Source organism: Pogoniulus pusillus, chromosome 8, assembly GCF_015220805.1.
Source record: "Pogoniulus pusillus isolate bPogPus1 chromosome 8, bPogPus1.pri, whole genome shotgun sequence".
Taxonomy (NCBI): Eukaryota; Metazoa; Chordata; class Aves; order Piciformes; family Lybiidae; genus Pogoniulus; species Pogoniulus pusillus.
This window is the reverse complement of record NC_087271.1, coordinates 40,318,427-40,334,359: the sequence shown is the minus strand read 5'-3', so window position 1 is coordinate 40,334,359 and position 15,933 is coordinate 40,318,427. Positions and strand designations below refer to the sequence as shown.

At 52.2% G+C, this 15,933-nt stretch overlaps 1 protein-coding gene across 2 annotated transcripts in view; it reads right to left on the bottom strand.

Annotated features, from left to right (window-relative positions):
- The window catches only part of XPR1 (xenotropic and polytropic retrovirus receptor 1), a 126,108-nt gene that overhangs the window by 2,725 nt on the left and 107,450 nt on the right, over positions 1 to 15,933 (bottom strand). Inside the window, exons 12-15 of one of the 2 annotated variants that reach the window (XR_010303145.1) lie at positions 2,929 to 3,095; positions 2,519 to 2,658; positions 1,756 to 1,952; positions 931 to 1,017 (exon numbers count right to left, since the gene is read on the bottom strand). Coding sequence is in view for 1 of the 2 variants with exons in the window: in XM_064148185.1 (XP_064004255.1) it covers positions 796 to 1,017; positions 2,519 to 2,658; positions 2,929 to 3,095 (529 nt within the window). In the remaining variant the exon portion in view is untranslated. Of the gene's footprint in view, positions 1 to 795; positions 1,018 to 1,755; positions 1,953 to 2,518; positions 2,659 to 2,928; positions 3,096 to 15,933 lie in introns of those variants that run through there. The other variant, XM_064148185.1, reaches the window with a different exon arrangement.

Below are 15,933 nucleotides of genomic sequence, written 5' to 3'. Positions count from 1 at the left end.
TCCTGGGGTGGTTTGAAGCCTGCAAACCTGGAAGAGAGATTCTCTTCATTTATAACCTCTGGCAGCTGCCGCAGCCTATTTCTGCAGGAGGGAAGGCTTGTAAATGCAACTCCCTTGTCCAGTGGCTTACCAGAACCCCAGCTGATGTTTACCAGAACCCCATCCCCAGTTCAAGAGAGACAGGGACCTGCCAGAAAGAGTCCAGCAGAGCCATGAGGATGACTTGGGGATTTAAGCATGAGAGACTGAGAGCCCTGGGGCTGTTTAGTTTGGCGGAGACTGAGAGGTGATCTTATCAACGTGTACAAATACCTGAGGGGTGGGTGTCAGGTGGCTGGGGCCAAGCTCTTTTCAGTGGTCAGCAGCAATAAGCCAAGCAGCAACAGCTACAAACCGGGACAGAGCAGGTTTCACCTCAACAGGAGGAGAAACTTCTTTACAGTGAGGGTGACAGAGCGCTGGAGCAGGCTGCCCAGAGAGGTTGTGGAGTCTCCTCCTCAGGAGACTTTCAAAACCCACCTGGATGCATTCCTGTGCCAACTACCCTGAGTGATCCTGCCTTGGCAGGAGAGTTGAACTGGACGATGTCTGGGGTCCCTGCCAGCCTCTAAGGTTCTATGATTCTGTGAACCAGTCCTCCAGCAGAGGCACATTTGTTTGCTAACTGCCCCTCTGCTCTGCCTTTGAACAGCTATTTCAGCTGAGACCTTCACATGATATTCTGGCCCACGACCGGCCACCACGTGGCTCCAACACAAGACGTGGGTGGTTGTGCTGGGGGAGAGGCAAACGTACTGCGAAGCGAGGCGAGGTCTGCGCAAGGAGACGCTCTGGCTGCGCTTCCACTGCTTGTTCTTGCGGCGGTTCCGTACACCATCTTCCTGGTCCATCATCTGATCCAGGAGCGTCAGGTCGTCGGCGTTGAGCGGCGCCACCGAGATGTCCCTCACAGCGCGGAACTCGCCGCAGTTGTTCAGGTGTTCGTTCTCCAAGCGGAAGAAGTTCCACACAAACCGCCTGGGTGGAGAGGGAGTGAAAATCACCACTGAGATTCCAGCGCAGGGGCATTGTCCGTGCTTGGCAAAGCACAGCTACAGGCACCGGGATACAATGACTCTTCTCCCTGACCTAAATGCCTCTGGGAACACCATCCCAATGATGAAGGCAGCAGGCATGAGAAGCAGAAGACAACCTCCACCACGCACCGCGGGCGAGGTGCGGTAACCTCCACCACGCACCACGAGCGAGGTGCGGTAACCTCCACCACGCACCACGAGCGAGGTGCGGTAACCTCCACCACGCACCACGAGCGAGGTGCGGTAACCTCCACCACGCACCACGAGCGAGGTGCGGTAACCTCCACCACGCACCACGAGCGAGGTGCGGTAACCTCCACCACGCACCACGAGCGAGGTGCGGTAACCTCCACCACGCACCACGAGCGAGGTGCGGTAACCTCCACCACGCACCATGAGCGAGGTGCGGTAACCTCCACCACGCACCATGAGCGAGGTGCGGTAACCTCCACCACGCACGAGCGAGGTGCGGTAACCTCCACCACGCACGAGCGAGGTGCGGTAACCTCCACCACGCACGAGCGAGGTGCGGTAACCTCCACCACGCACAGTAAGTGAGGTTTGGTAACCTTCACCATATACATGTGTGAGGTTCAGTCAGAGCTTTTAGTCAGCTCTAGAAGCTGTGAGGGTGGGTCACCAAGTAGAGGACACACAAGTGTATAAAGAGGCACAAAACCTTGCAGATTCTGATGATGCAGAACCCCAATTAGAGTTTGGAAGAGCAGCAGGGACTTGAGAACAACTGTAAAGCCCAGAACCAAGTGAAGTTTCATCTGGGCAATCTGCACTGGTGGTAGGACCCAACTCTCCTTTCAAAAGGGCCTTTGTATCACCTGCAGTACTCCCAGACAGCTCCATGGGAGGTAGGAAATTCTGAGAAGAAACATAGTAATAACAAAACCCTCAAGATCAGGTCTGGGTTCAGAGGAAGCTGCCAATGTGGCGTGAAGAACCCATCCCCATATTGCTGCAAAGTCCTCTACAGCTTTCTTCATTCAGCACACCCTGTCTGGTTTAGATGTCTCTGTTAGACCTGGTCTTCTATTTCAAGGGCTGGTACCTTCCATGCCCAGGGAGCAAAAGGCACTTCCCAGTCATAGAATCAGTCAGGGTTGGAAGGGACCACAAGGAGCAGCCACTTCCAACCTCGCTGCCATGCCCAGGGACACCCTACCCTACAGCAGGCTGCACACAGCCTCAGCCAGCCTGGCCTTAAACACCTCCAGCCATGGGGCCTCAACCACCTCCCTGGGCAACCCATTCCAGCCTCTCACCACTCTCATGCTCAACAACTTCCTCCTCACATCCAGGCTGACCCTCCCCACCTCCAGCTCTGCTCCATTCCCCCCAGGCCTGCCACTGCCTGACGCCACAGGTCAATGCTATAGGAGCACTGAAGCTGTAACAGCAGGATGGACTGCTGAGCCAAGCAGCCTTACCGGAATACCTCCAGTGGGGCAAATACAGTAGAGATGATGTCATCAGCGTAAGGAAAGATCTGTATGGAGGTGAGCGAGATCTGGATGGTCCACGCGAAGCGCAGGATCACATCTTCCACAATGGCACAGTAGTAGTATGCCTGAAGAAGAAGAGGGACAAACAGGACAGCTCATCACATATGTTCTGTACAGGAGCGATTTGGGCCTTCAGCAACTTACTGGCAGCTGGGCCACTAGTGATATGAACAGTATGAAAGGATCTCTGTGAAACCAGTGAGCTCTACCACCAGAAGAGCCCAGGCCATAGCATTCAGAAGCGCAGTGGCCAAGCGCAACGTGCTCTAAGCTCAGCAAGCTGAGTGCAGAGACCAAAGAGCCTTCGGCGAGGCGAGGGCAGGCTGCGTACGCACTTTCTGAGGGTAGACAATTCCTTCTCGAAGAAAGGTATTTTCACCAGCATTTCTGTCAAAGAGACCCCAGTCCATCTTCAGGTCCCAGATGAGGGTATAGCACGAGCTGATGAAGTAGAAGATAATCCACAGGTAGAAGAACACTTGGGTGTCACTGTGGTTTTTAGCTGGAAAAGAGAAGAACAGCACACTTCTGTGCAACCTAAAGCAGAACAGCTCCAGACCTGCTGATTTGGTTGGTGGAAGTAACCTCCCTTTAGTTGAGCTCTGGGAAATTCTGGCTAACTCGAACAAAATCAAAAGCATTCCCAGGACCAGCTTTGTATTGTCATTTAAACCCCACTTTTGTCTTGGGAATGAAATTCCTACTGGGCTGCATCAAGAGATGCATTGCCAGCAGATCCAGAGAGGGGATTCTGCCACTTTGCTCTCGGTGAGACCTCACCTGGAACACTCCATCCAGCTCTGGAGCCCTTAATATAGGAAGGACATGGACCTGATGGAGCAGGTCCAGAGGAGGGCCACAAAAGCAATCGATCGGGGGGTTGGAGCACCTCTGCTATGAAGACAGAGTGAGGGAACTGGGGGTGTTCAGCCTGGAGAAGAGGAGGCTCTGGGAGCACCTAACAGCTGCCTTCCAGTACCTGAAGGGGACCTATAAGAAGGCTGGAGAGAGGCTGCTTACAAAGGCCTGTGGTGACAGGACAAGAGGCAGTGGCTTCAAGCTAGAGAAGAGCAGATTTAGCCGGGGTGTTAGGAACAGGTTCTTTAACCTGAGGGTGGTGGAACACTGAAACAGGTTGTCCAGGGAGGTGGTTGAGGCTCCCTCCCTGGAGGTACTGAAGATGAGGGCTCTGGGCAACCTGATCTATCTGAGGATGTCTCTGCTGACTGCAGGGGAGGTTGGACGGGATAGCCTTCGGAGGTCCCTTCCAATCCAGCCCATTCTATGCTAGGTGCTGCTGCGGGAGCCAATGTCAGCCCTGCCGTTCCGGCTCTGAACAGCAGGTGGCAGCCGAGGGCCGCACTTCGGCACAGGCTGGCGCAGAGGCGAGCGCAAGGCGGCGGTGGGCTCGGAGAGGAGGGGATGCAGAAGGCATCTCCGTTTGTGCAAGCATAACAAGGGAGAATTCACACACCAAGAGCCCGAAGGAGGATGGGCAGGGCGGGGGCTTGCACCGGCCACATCAGGGGTATGGCAGCAGGGGAAAACAGGCGAAAGGAAGGGAGGTCCTCGAGTCCTGATAAAGGCTTTGTAGGCAGTTTGAAATAGATTCATAGTGCTCTGGGTGGGAAGGAACCTCAAAGATCAGCGAGTTCCAATCCTCCTGCAATGGACAGCGACACCTTCCACTTGACCAGGCTGACCAAGGCCTCTTCCAACCTGGCCTTGAATGCCTCTAGGGAGGGAGCAACCACAACCTCCCTGGGCAGCCTGTGCCAGTCTCACTGTGCCAGTTCTTCTCAATATCCTGCCTAGATCTGCCTTCCTCAAGCTGGAAGCCTTTCCCTCTCATCCTATCACTACAAGCCCTTGTAAAATGTCCCTTTCCAGCCTTCCTGTAGGCCCCCTTCAGTTAGTGGCAGGCCCATATGATGCTCCCCTTGGTGACACGTGGGACTGTGGATATATTTCTGCAAGTCAGTCGTTTGCCACTCCACCCAAAAAAAAAAGTTAGACTGCTCTCAATTCAGCTGAATTTCCCCACATCAGTTGGCTGGGTGAAAACAAACAGATCTGATAATTCTGTTTGCTTTTAATTAGCCAGTCTGGGGCTTAACAGCCACAAAAATAAACCACGTTGTGATGCGTTGTGAGGCTGAGAGGCTTTGCAGCTCGCTCCTAGCAGGAGCCTTTCCTCCCTTCTGTGCAGCCACTGCAATGGTTCGCTCCCTGGTTCTTCCTAACAAAGCCAGCAACACTTCCAGCACAGAAAAGCTGTCGCTTTTTCAGTCCAAACCTGGGGCCAGGCTAAGTGACAACGCTGGGTCCTACATGCAGATGGCTTTAAAACAACAGGCTCCCCGAAGCTGGTCAGGGAGGGAACGACGGGGCCATTCGCCCTCTTTCTAGCAATCACAATGGGAAGGGAAGGCAGCAATCCGATAGAATTAATGGAGGTGAAAATGAGAGGCGGTGTGTACGAGGGCATGCCTCCCGCCAGGCCCTTCAGGCTTCCTGGCGGTGTGCAGGATATAGGTCAAACACACAGGCTCATTCTCCTTTCAAAGCGCATCCCCTAAAGCAAACCTATTAAAGCCACTTACGCAGCAAAGCCTGCCTGCACTGAAGCCTCACCCTGGCAGCCCAGGGTCTGCTGCAGCTCCCAGCTTTGACTTGCTTCCTTGCTTTGTGCAAGGTTGGAAGGCTCTGAGCATCCTCCCCAGGCTCAGCTTTGCCCAAGGACAGGTCTAGCATCACACCACCCACCAGCAGGGCTGCGGGGAGCCAGGATGTCACCCGGGAGCAGGCACGCTCAGGTCCTGCAGAACACAGGGCTCAGAGGCTATGTTCGTCAGTGCTGCTGCTTTGAAACCACCTTTCCTATCCATTTCTGAAGTGCAGCTGCCCACAAAACAGGACAAGGTGAGGTTTTTGGGGCTTAGCAATTAGGGCTCTGCTGCAAGGTTTCATTCTCCCCTATCAGCTCCTCCAAAGCCTCCAGTATGTTATTTCAGGAAGAAGAGGCAGAGGCTTAGACTCAGTGACTCAGAGCCTGTGTCTCTGAGCCTGAGCTCTTTGTAGTTCATTAGATGTCCACGTTTAGCTCCCACCACCATATCCTAAATGATCATTCAGAGGCAGTTAAGGAGTTAAGTGCTTTCAAAGCACCTAAAATGTTCCATGCTACCCTGTGAGGCTGCAGGCTTCCTATCGGTAGTTTGGGCTTGAAGGTCAGGTCTTGCTAGGCTTGGTTTTGTTTTCTTCCCCCTTAAGGATAGTATTTAAATAAACTGAGTCCTCCTTCACATCTTCATGGGGCAGACATGAGGAAAGCAGCACTGACAGCACGATCCATTGCCATGCCTTTGGGCACATCCCTGCCATCAGCCACGCTCTACAGAGCAGCCAAACAGCACTGCTGGGTGCTCCTTCAGGCTTCTGCAGTCTGGCCCCTCACTATTATTTCAATCTAACAAAACTCCATCCTGAGTTGGCAGTTATATAGGTAGTTAATTTTAAAGGTTCGTGCTGCTTAAAACAACTAAACTGCCTTAAAGGTTGTGTGCAGTTTTGGAGAGGAGGAGCACTGGGAAGAGAAAGGCCTAAGCGAGAAATCTTGTGGCATTAATCTCACCGACCTCAGAAGGATGTGCTTGCTTTTAGCTGGGCTACCCAGCTCTCAGCTCCCCTTCCCTGCAGGGGCCTTTTCAGTGGCACCTGGGGCCATGCTGCTTGCCTTTGCTCCTCCTCACTCCCTCACCAACTGGCTCTGACACTCATTCAGCTCCTGCAACAATTCATTAAACCCCCAGCCCAGTCCCTGGCAAAAGGCTCTAATAGGAACTAGCCTATTGTCTCCAGCCCCGGCCTCTGAGTCCCTTCCTTTGATCACTTATCCTCCTTTCCCTCCTGCCTGCCATTCTGCTTGATACCTTCCTTCCTTCTGCCCTCATTGGTATTCAGATGGTGTACAGAAATATGTTTCTGCTCTAGGCAAGCAATTATATCTCAATCTCCACTGGCTGGTCCTAGTGGCCCCCTTCACTGCTGCTCAGGGGGCTAGAAAATCAAGGCATTCATATTCTGCCTAGAGGCTCCATCCACTTCTGGCCTGCCAGCTCTTCAGGAGCTCTGCATATGTATGATGATGTCAGGGTCTATTTAAGCAGAAGCTGTTTCATCTCGTGGTTTTTCTTTGTTTAATGATGTGCTAAAAACCAACAGAGAACCATTACAGAGGGACAGTCTCAGGACCACAGAAGCAGCACTCTGGCCACCTGGTACATCTCAACCACGGTGAAGACCAAGTCTTCACCATGATGTGATCTGCAGCAACCACTTGGCAGTACAACTGCCAGCAGGAACCCAGCCAGCAAGAGGGACTTAAAGGGCTCTCCTACTCAGTGCTCCAAAGGGCACCACCGTGCAGCAGCCTCCTCAGCTACAGTTACTCAAAGCAGCAGGTGCAGGACAGAGCACCACCAGCACAAAACCTCTCTGGGTGCAGCTTTGCCCTTCCTGTTGATGGGCAGGTTTCCACAGCACCACATCTGCAGCTTGGAGTGTTGAGCTGCATCAGAGGATATTTAAGTTGGCAGTGCTCTGCTAGCTCCACTTGTTGCAAAGTCACAGAAATATTTTGGTTGGAAGTTCTCTAAGGTCACCAAGTCCAACTGTTAACCCAGCACTGCCAGGTCACTACTGAACCATACCTCTCAGAAACACATCTACATGGCTTTGAAACCCCTCCAGGGATGATGACTCCACCACTTCCCTAGGCAGCCTGTCCCAGGGCTTGAAAATCCTTTTGGTGAAGAAATTTTTCCTCATGTCCAACCTAAACCTCTCCTGGTGCAACCTGAGGCCATTTCTCCTTGTCCTATCAGTCGATGGGATGCAGCACACCGCAGGAGCCATTTGCAACCTTCAGCACAGAATTTCCATTAGTTTACTCTATAAAAGTCAATTCCAGTAGCCATTTTGCACAAACACACCCACAAATTGCTCCAGAAGGTCAACCAGATAAATAATGGAAGGCTTCCACCTTTGATCTGAAGCTGTGAATGGCCACAGGCCCAGAAAGCAGCCAAAGGCACTTGCAGCAGCAGAATTTACTGCCTGCAAGAACTGCTGATAGACAATATCTTAGATCCCCAAGCCAGCCCCAGGGGACAAAGTATCTGCCCAGCATTCTGAGAGAGTCCTGCTCTGCAGAAATTACAGCTCCTTCTAAAAACAGGCAAGAGAAAGGCTGCTTTCCATCAGAGAGAGACAGCAAATGCTCTTCTGAACGCGGCGAGTATTGACTTTGCTTCCACAGGACACTATCTGTTTACCCTGCCGCACGACTCGGGGCAGTGTAAACACCATATAGTATTCACACAGCAGAAATCAATGCCATCTATTATTGAAGACCTGGATAAGAGCACAATGGCCCTCGATAAGCGCTCCTGGCACGGCGGCCACTGCAGCTGGCTGTGCTTGCTGCTGATGGCGAAGGCTGTGATAAAAGCTGCAAGAGGTTATCAGGAAACACAGCCAGGTGAAGCTCTGCCTCCAGCATCCGTCAGAAACCTCTTGCTCAAGGCACACAGACTTCAGCCTCCTTTGCTGGGCAGCCTTTGCATCACTGATGTAGGCAAGAACCAACCCCCAAATCAGAGTGTGTTAGCCAAGCACAGGCACTGGCACACCGAGCATGCACACCTTCTGAGCATGCACACCTTCTGCCACTCGGCCCCGGGGTGACATGTGCCCATTGATTCCATCCCAGCACACAACAGGAGGGGGCTGACAGCCAGAAGTGACTTATCTACATAAGAACTGCCCTCAGAGTGACATCCCCAAGCATTTGTCTAACACCTTCCCGCTTGAAGTGTGTTTTTACAGCTCCCTCCATAATTATACATCCTAATGAGGGCACAGCAGCAGCGCTGCCTCCTGCCCAGCCAGCACTACCACTACTTAGCGCTGATGGACGGCAGAGCCCTGACATCATGGTGGCCTTCGCGCAGTCCAAAGACAAAGAGCCCCGGGGAGCACAGGGATGGGCTGATGGGCAGCTTTGCTTTGTCAAACCCCAGCCCTTTGGCACGAACAAGCTTCCCGTTAGGCTCTGCAAACCTCCGCTGTAGCCTCCGGGCACAACCGAATGCAAAGCAGCAAGGTACAGCTCGGTGAGGAACTGTCAGGAGGCAACATCTCCTTTCTTCTCCTAGTTAGATTCCACATCTGTGGAGCAGGGAAATCCCCAGATCGTGTGCTGACTGAAAATGCTCCTCAGCTTTGTGCTGGGCTTATAGGACAAGACAACTGTGTCTAATCTGAAGATGTGGCAGCGATCTCAGTGCTTGTTCTCTCGCAAAGAGGAGGATGTGACTTCATGGCAAACAGGAGGAGGCAGTTCAGGCATGACTGAGGTTTGATCTGAGTCTTCTGCTGGTGACTTCTTGAGCATTTGAGAAGTATTCTTGAGGGATGTTTAACTGCTACCTTGACAGGATGGAGTTTCCAATCTGTTTGCCAACAGGATTACCAATATAGAATCACAGAATCAACCAGGTTGGAAGAGAGCTCCAAGCTCAGCCAGCCCAACCTAGCACCCAGCCCTGCCCAACCAACCAGACCATGGCACTAAGTGCCTCATCCAAGCTTGGCTTCAACACCTCCTGCCACAGCAACTCCACCACCTCCCTGGGCAGCCCATTCCAATGCCAATCACTCTCTCTGCCAACAACTGCCTCCTAACATCCAGCCTAGACCTCCCCTGGCACAGCTTGAGACTGTGTCTCCTTCTTGTGTTGCTGCTTGCCTGGCAGCAGAGCCCAACCCCACCTGGCTACAGCCTCCCTTCAGGGAGCTGCAGACAGCAATGAGCTCTGCCCTGAGCCTCCTCTTCTGCAGGCTGCACACCCCCAGCTCCCTCAGCCTCTCCTCACAGGGCTGTGCTCCAGGCCCCTCCCCAGCCTTGCTGCCCTGCTCTGGACACCTTCCAGCACCTCATCATCTCTCTTGAATGGAGGAGCCCAGAACTGGACACAGCACTCATGCTGTGGCCTGAGCAGTGCTGAGCACAGGGGCAGAAGAACCTCCCTTGTCCTGCTGCCCACACTGCTCCTGAGCCAGCCCAGGATGCCATTGGCTCTGCTGCCCACCTGGGCACTGCTGCCTCATCTTCAGCTACTCTCTACCAGCACCCCCAGGTCCCTTTCTTCCTGACTGCTCTCCAGCCACTCTGGCCCCAGCCTGTAGTGCTGCTCGGGGTTGTTGTGGCCAATATCTGGATTACCAAACTGGCACCATAACCAGGGCCTCTGACGAGCAGTTTAGGGATCAGGATACATTGTCATCTGCTATCTCTGTGGTGCTTTGTGATCCCAAAGTAAAACACAACAGCAACGAAAGAAACATACTCAGGATTAAAGAATATCGATTTCTGCAGCACCAGAGAGCTCCAGACCTGCACACATCTGACAGGAAAATCTCCTCTGAAGGAGTCAGCTGCTTTTCTTAAAATGTTCCATTACAGTAATACCAACTCAGGCTTCTTCCCCCCCTCGAGTGCTCATGACACGAGGTATCAGCAGGCCACCCCTCCTGCTTATTATGCCTTATATACTAGTGCTCCCTTCTCCAATCACCTCCAACGCTGAGGAGCGTGAAGGGATACAAGTGGCACTGCCAGTCTGCTTCCCAGATGCCAGCTGTTAAACCCCATCTCTGGGCTGCAAGCTCGGGAAGCCAACACATGAATCTCCCAGCGGCAGGGTGCCGAGGCTGCCGGCACCGAGTGTCCCCTTTGACATATGCAGACTTACAAAGCATGGGGAGATTTCCCTGGAGGATTTTATGCCTCATTTGTGCTGACGTTCAAGGTGCAGCTCCCAACATGGTTCTCTCATCCCCTCCTCAGGCTTCCCACCGAGCACAGCCTGCCAGCTCCTCCTGCCTTCCCCATTCACTTACCGCAGGCTGCCGGAGAGAGAGCTCCTGGCGGCAGCTCTGTCCCGGCCTGGTGGTCCTGCTGCAGCCCTGCTCCTCACCCTTCCCAGCTTCGCCCTCAAGCACCACCACCGGGATGGGTGTCTAAGCAATTAGAAGAGCTGACAAGCCAGCACGGAGAAGCTGGGCTTGCTCAAGGTGCTGCAGAGATCCACGTCAAAGCTGGGAGGAGGTCAGAGGCCAGGATGGAAATGTTTGCTCATGGCAATGCCTCCAATTCTTCACTAATGACACTGCTGCTGCTCGGATGGAAAGGATCAGAAAGACTGACTAATGAACACAACTCATTACTGAAGGCCCCCCGGGCACAGGATGGCAGGGTTTCAGACAAAAATCACCCTGGCTCCCAGCAATGTGACAGAGCTTGCAGGTTTAGGCTCCGAATAATCATCCTGATGGAGCTGCCCGTATGTTGTGCTAAGGCAAGCTGCACAAAACCTGCAAGCCTTAAGAAAGAAGCCAGCTGATCCCATGACAAAATTTGGTTTACTTCCAAGAGGTCAATCGAAGCACCTTGCAAGGCTCTTGTAACACCTAAATCAAACGATCTGGCTTGCCACAGCGCTGACAGCTCTGCCAGTGGTAAGGAAGAGGGGAAAGACAGGAGACCTTCAACCAACACACAAGGGATAAGGCAGGGAACGGGATCTCGTAGATGTTCCTTGCTTTGTTCTGTTTGGAATGGGGATTTTTGGGAAAGTTTTAATTGTTTTTTTCAACAAAAAGAAGACCTGTACTTGAATTTTGCACATCCACTTATTTTGCCTTGCCCCACTTCCTGCTCCTTAGAAACAAATGGCATTTCTCAGTCGAGGCGCTGCAAGCCGTGGCACCGATATCTGACTCCCATCAAAGTCACCTTAGTCCAGTTCTCACATCACCTTCTTTTCCTTTCCTGCTGCAACCACTCGGGATCACAGTTAATTACTCTTCCACCTACCAGCAAAGTCACTCCACAGGGGCTGCACCCCACGGTTTCTAACATGGCAGCAACAAGAGCTAAGTGACACAACCTACTTTCCAGTCCATCAGCTGGCTGAGAGGAGCAGAGCTAAGGTGCACTCAGGTATCCTCCTCCACTTCCCAGTGCAAGAGTGTGACATCCACACCATCCTTGCCCCCTTCCTGCTGTGCACCTGGAGGTCACACCTCTGCCTGGGGTGGCCTGCAGTGGGACCCACCAAGGCAGAACCAGCGGTGCACTTTGGTGGGAAGCTGTCCGTGCCAGCGGCGTCACCGCTGCTAGCAGCTGAAGCCAGTGTGATTAATGAGGAACATGGCAGCAGAGGCCTGGGAATCTTCCACCATGTTTTCAAACGGCAGCACACTTCCCATTCATCTTCCTCTGGTCAGAGCTGGCAGAACCTCTGTGTTAGTAAGGGATGGTCCAGCACCTTCGTGCAAAAAGCCCATTAATCGCAGGACAGCAGCTCACATCTCTGTCCCTTGCCAAAGCAAGGAGCTTCACTCTTCTGTGCTGGCTTCAAAAAGAAAAACCATTTAGGCACCACTTGAAGAGAGAAGCTCATTTCTGAGGCAAGGCTGAGCACACGAACAGAAGCACTACCCTTTGGAGACAGCCCTATTTAGTTAACTTCTGTATTTTTAATTACTGCCAATTTCCTGGGCTGTTAAATGAGAGAGGCAGCGTGCGCGGCAGGCAGATTAGCTCAGACCCACCCGAGGCTCTCCAGGGCACTGCCCAGCCCGTGGCAGCCAGCCTTCAGCACTCCTATTTGGAGTACCTGGAAAGGGTGTGGGAGCAGTATGAAAGCAGAGAAGCTTACTTGAGTTTCCAGGCCACATGAACTCTCCTTAGAACAATCCAGAGGTTAATAAATAGCTGGACACCAGCCACAGACCACAAGGGTTTCACTGGGCAAGGTGTGTAAATCAAAGTGACCACGAGAACTGGCATGAATCCTCTCTCCTTTCAGTGAAAGGATAAAATCCCACTCAGCCAATTTTAAATCAGTAATGCGTTCCTGAAAACAAAACCCAAACCAACAAGATAACCACACAAATGCTCAGGCTGAAGCAGCAAGCCCCATGAAATGAGACAAGGATGGAAGACAGCAAAGCACTCAAGGAGCTCCATTCTTCAAGTGCAGAAGACAAATGGGTGTTCTAGGTGAGCCAGATAGCTTTTGATGACACCACCTAAGCCAAAGGCATCAAGGGAAGAGAAAGCTGACAGCAGCAAACCCGAGAAGCATCTCATTTTACAAACAATGAAGTTGGAGCATAAATCATGCATAAAGCTGAGGAATCGACCAGCACTCAGAGCAGTACAACACCACTCCAGTTGTACTGCTTCTCCTAGGAGCTGAACGCCTAAACGTCCTACCTTGCAAAGCCTGAACCGGGTCTGAGCGAGCAGCAAAACCAAGGCTGGCTGCTCTACATGTGTCAGGGCACCTTCTTTAATGCAAGTGCTCTTCAGACAAAAGGAGATCCCTGCGGATTGCTACAATGACCTGGAGCAGAAGCAGCTACACTGCTGCATGTGTCAGAGTGAGCCCATCTGCTTTCAGCAGCATGAGAACACTGCAAAAAGCAGTTTGTGTCAAAACAGTGCTGCACTCAGGGTAAATACTCTGCTTCAGACTAAGGCTTAATCATTTGGAGTCACCAGCTCTGGAGGTGTTCAAAAAGCACACAGGCATGGCACTTCGGGACATGGTTTAGTGGGCATGGTGCTGCTGGGCTGATGGGTGGACTTGACGACCTTAGAGGGCTTGACCCTCTAATTGTATGATGCCCAGTAGGATTCTGCAGGGGTTGAATAAGGCAATATAATATTCAGTGGGGGAAAGCTACTAAGCACTGCCAGGTCAGTTGATGCCAGGGCTGAACAACTCGATGCAAAGCGAGGGTCGGAAAGAGCCTTAGGGGGGCAGAGGCTCCTGCGCGGCCGCGTTGGGAGCGCACTCACTGCGGTTGCTAGGTAGCTTCGAGTTACAGATACGCCTCATTTGCCTGTGCAAACACACCCTGCAGGACTATATTTACAGAACAACATGGCCTTGGCTTCCCTCTTCCTTTGAGTGATATAAAAATACCGAGAATTCTTCCTTCAGGAGCTCAGCAACAGCTGTCCTTGGGCTGCTGCTGCTGTCCCTGCAATGTGGCTGTGCTTCTGAGCCCTGGTGAAGATGAATCGGCATTTGGCCACGCTACCACTCCCTGCTCAGCTGTTTCATATTGTGGAGTGGTTGCTCCCACCTCAGCCTCACTAATTGAGAAGATCGCTTCCTAGCAAGATGATACCTTGGAGTTAACTCTGTCAAAATAGTCTTAGTCCCAAGACAAGATGATTGCAAGTTTGGGAGAGGAAACCTAACAGAATTTATTTGACTATCACACGAGTCCCAACTGCAATTAGCAGAGAAAACTGCATTCTGCATCTACATCAAAAGGAAGAAAAGTAAAGAAATGGCTTCTCTGAGGGAAGAAAGACTCAGAATGATGCACTGCTTGACCAATGAGAACTATTAAACAGTGGTTTAAACTATTAAACTGAGCTACTCCTCAAGATCCCACTGAGTTGCCAGGAGGATCCTTAGCTACAGGAGTTTTGGAGAAGGGAATACTATAGCAACACAGAATCACAGAATGGTGGGGCTTGGAAAGACCTCTGGAGATCATCTAGTCCAAGGGCCCTGCTAAAGCACAGTCACCCACACAGGCTGTCCAGGATTGCAGCATCCAGCTGGGTTTGGAAAGTCTCAAGAGAAGGAGACTCCACAACCTCTCTGGGCAGCCTGCTCCAGCATCCTGACAGGAAAGCTTTTCTTTGGTTCACGTTAAACCTCCTGCATCCTAGTTTGTACCCACTGCCCCTTGTCCTATCACTGGGCACCACTGGAGAGAGCTCCTGGGACACTGCAAATGCCACGTGTGGCTAGAAGCAGCACACATCACTTAACGAGGTGGCATTTGTACATGAGTTTGAGCTGTTTTCCAGCAAGCACAGGAAAACACAGCAGAAGAATGCTCTAAGTGCACTCGGTATTCATTTGCTGGCTTTCAGCAGCAACAGATCCTTCCAGCCACACAGTCCATCTTCACCCAGCTGGCAGACAGCAGCTAAAAACCCTGCAGGGCAGCTGCGAATGGCTCAGTGCTCAAACTAAGGGAAGCAGCCAAGCCCTCCCGGGGGGCTGCCGTGTCCCCGGGAGCCCCAGGGGCAGAACAGACGCTGGTGTACGTTACCTGACCTCCACCAATCACCCCTCAGCCTGGCAGCCAAAAGCTGCCATTCCAGAGGTACAAGTCATAGGCACCAAAGACTGTTTACATAAAACTCCTCTTAACCACTGCAGTTAAAGGTTTGTAACTGAGTTTAGAGCAGGTCTGAGAAGCAAGGACCTTTATCAGTCCCTGAAGGGGACCTACATGAAGGATGGAGAGAGACTGTTTACAAAGGTCTGCAGTGACAGGATGAGGCCAGTGGCTCCAAAGCAGAGAAAAGCAGATTTAAGTTGACTACTAGGAACAAGTTCTTTCCTATGAGGGTGGTGGAACATTGGAGCAGGCTGCTCCAAGGAGGTGGCCTGTTTCATGGAGATACTCACGGTGAGGCTTGGCAGGGCTCTGGGCAGCTTGGTCTAGTTGAGGACCTTCAGAGGTCACTTCCAGCCTGACCATTCTGTGAATCTATGATGAGTTTAACACTCATTTTGGGCAGTGCAAGCAGCCAGCCCCCAGCAGACGTTTCACAGGCAAGGGCTGAGAGTTTGCTGTCCTTCAGCAGACACACAGAAGGTGTGGGCGAGCAGGGCATCTATTTTTAGCTGGAACATCCTAACACCTCATTGGCAGACCATCTGACTCCCGGTGCAAAAAGAACTGGGGATCTATGTAAAGCAGTGAGACAAAAATGGATTCTTAACAGGTAGAGCATACTAGAAAGAGCAATTTTGTCAGGGTAGGTTTGCAGGGCTGAGAATGCAGGGCAAGGGCTTTTGGCAGCCCTCTGAGAAACCTGTGACATTTACAACACCTCTGCTAAGATGTAATTTCCAAAGGCCACCAAGCTTCCACATCTTTCTGTACCACAGCAACAACTGCAAGCTCTTGACTCCCACTGACAAAAGTGGACAGACAAAAGCTGGGAGTCACGAACAGCTCTCAGCGATTGGAACCAGCCCCGTGCCTGGCTCGTAAACACCTCATTACAGCCTACTCTCTGCCAGCCCTGGAGAGCAAACAGCTTTGTATGGCAGCAAGGAGAAGGAGGGTCAGCAGTGCTGGCACGGATGCAAGCTTCAAGGGGAGCAAAAAGAGGTCAAATCCTTCGACAGGACATTTAGAGAGATGCTGGTTTTCCTCCTGGT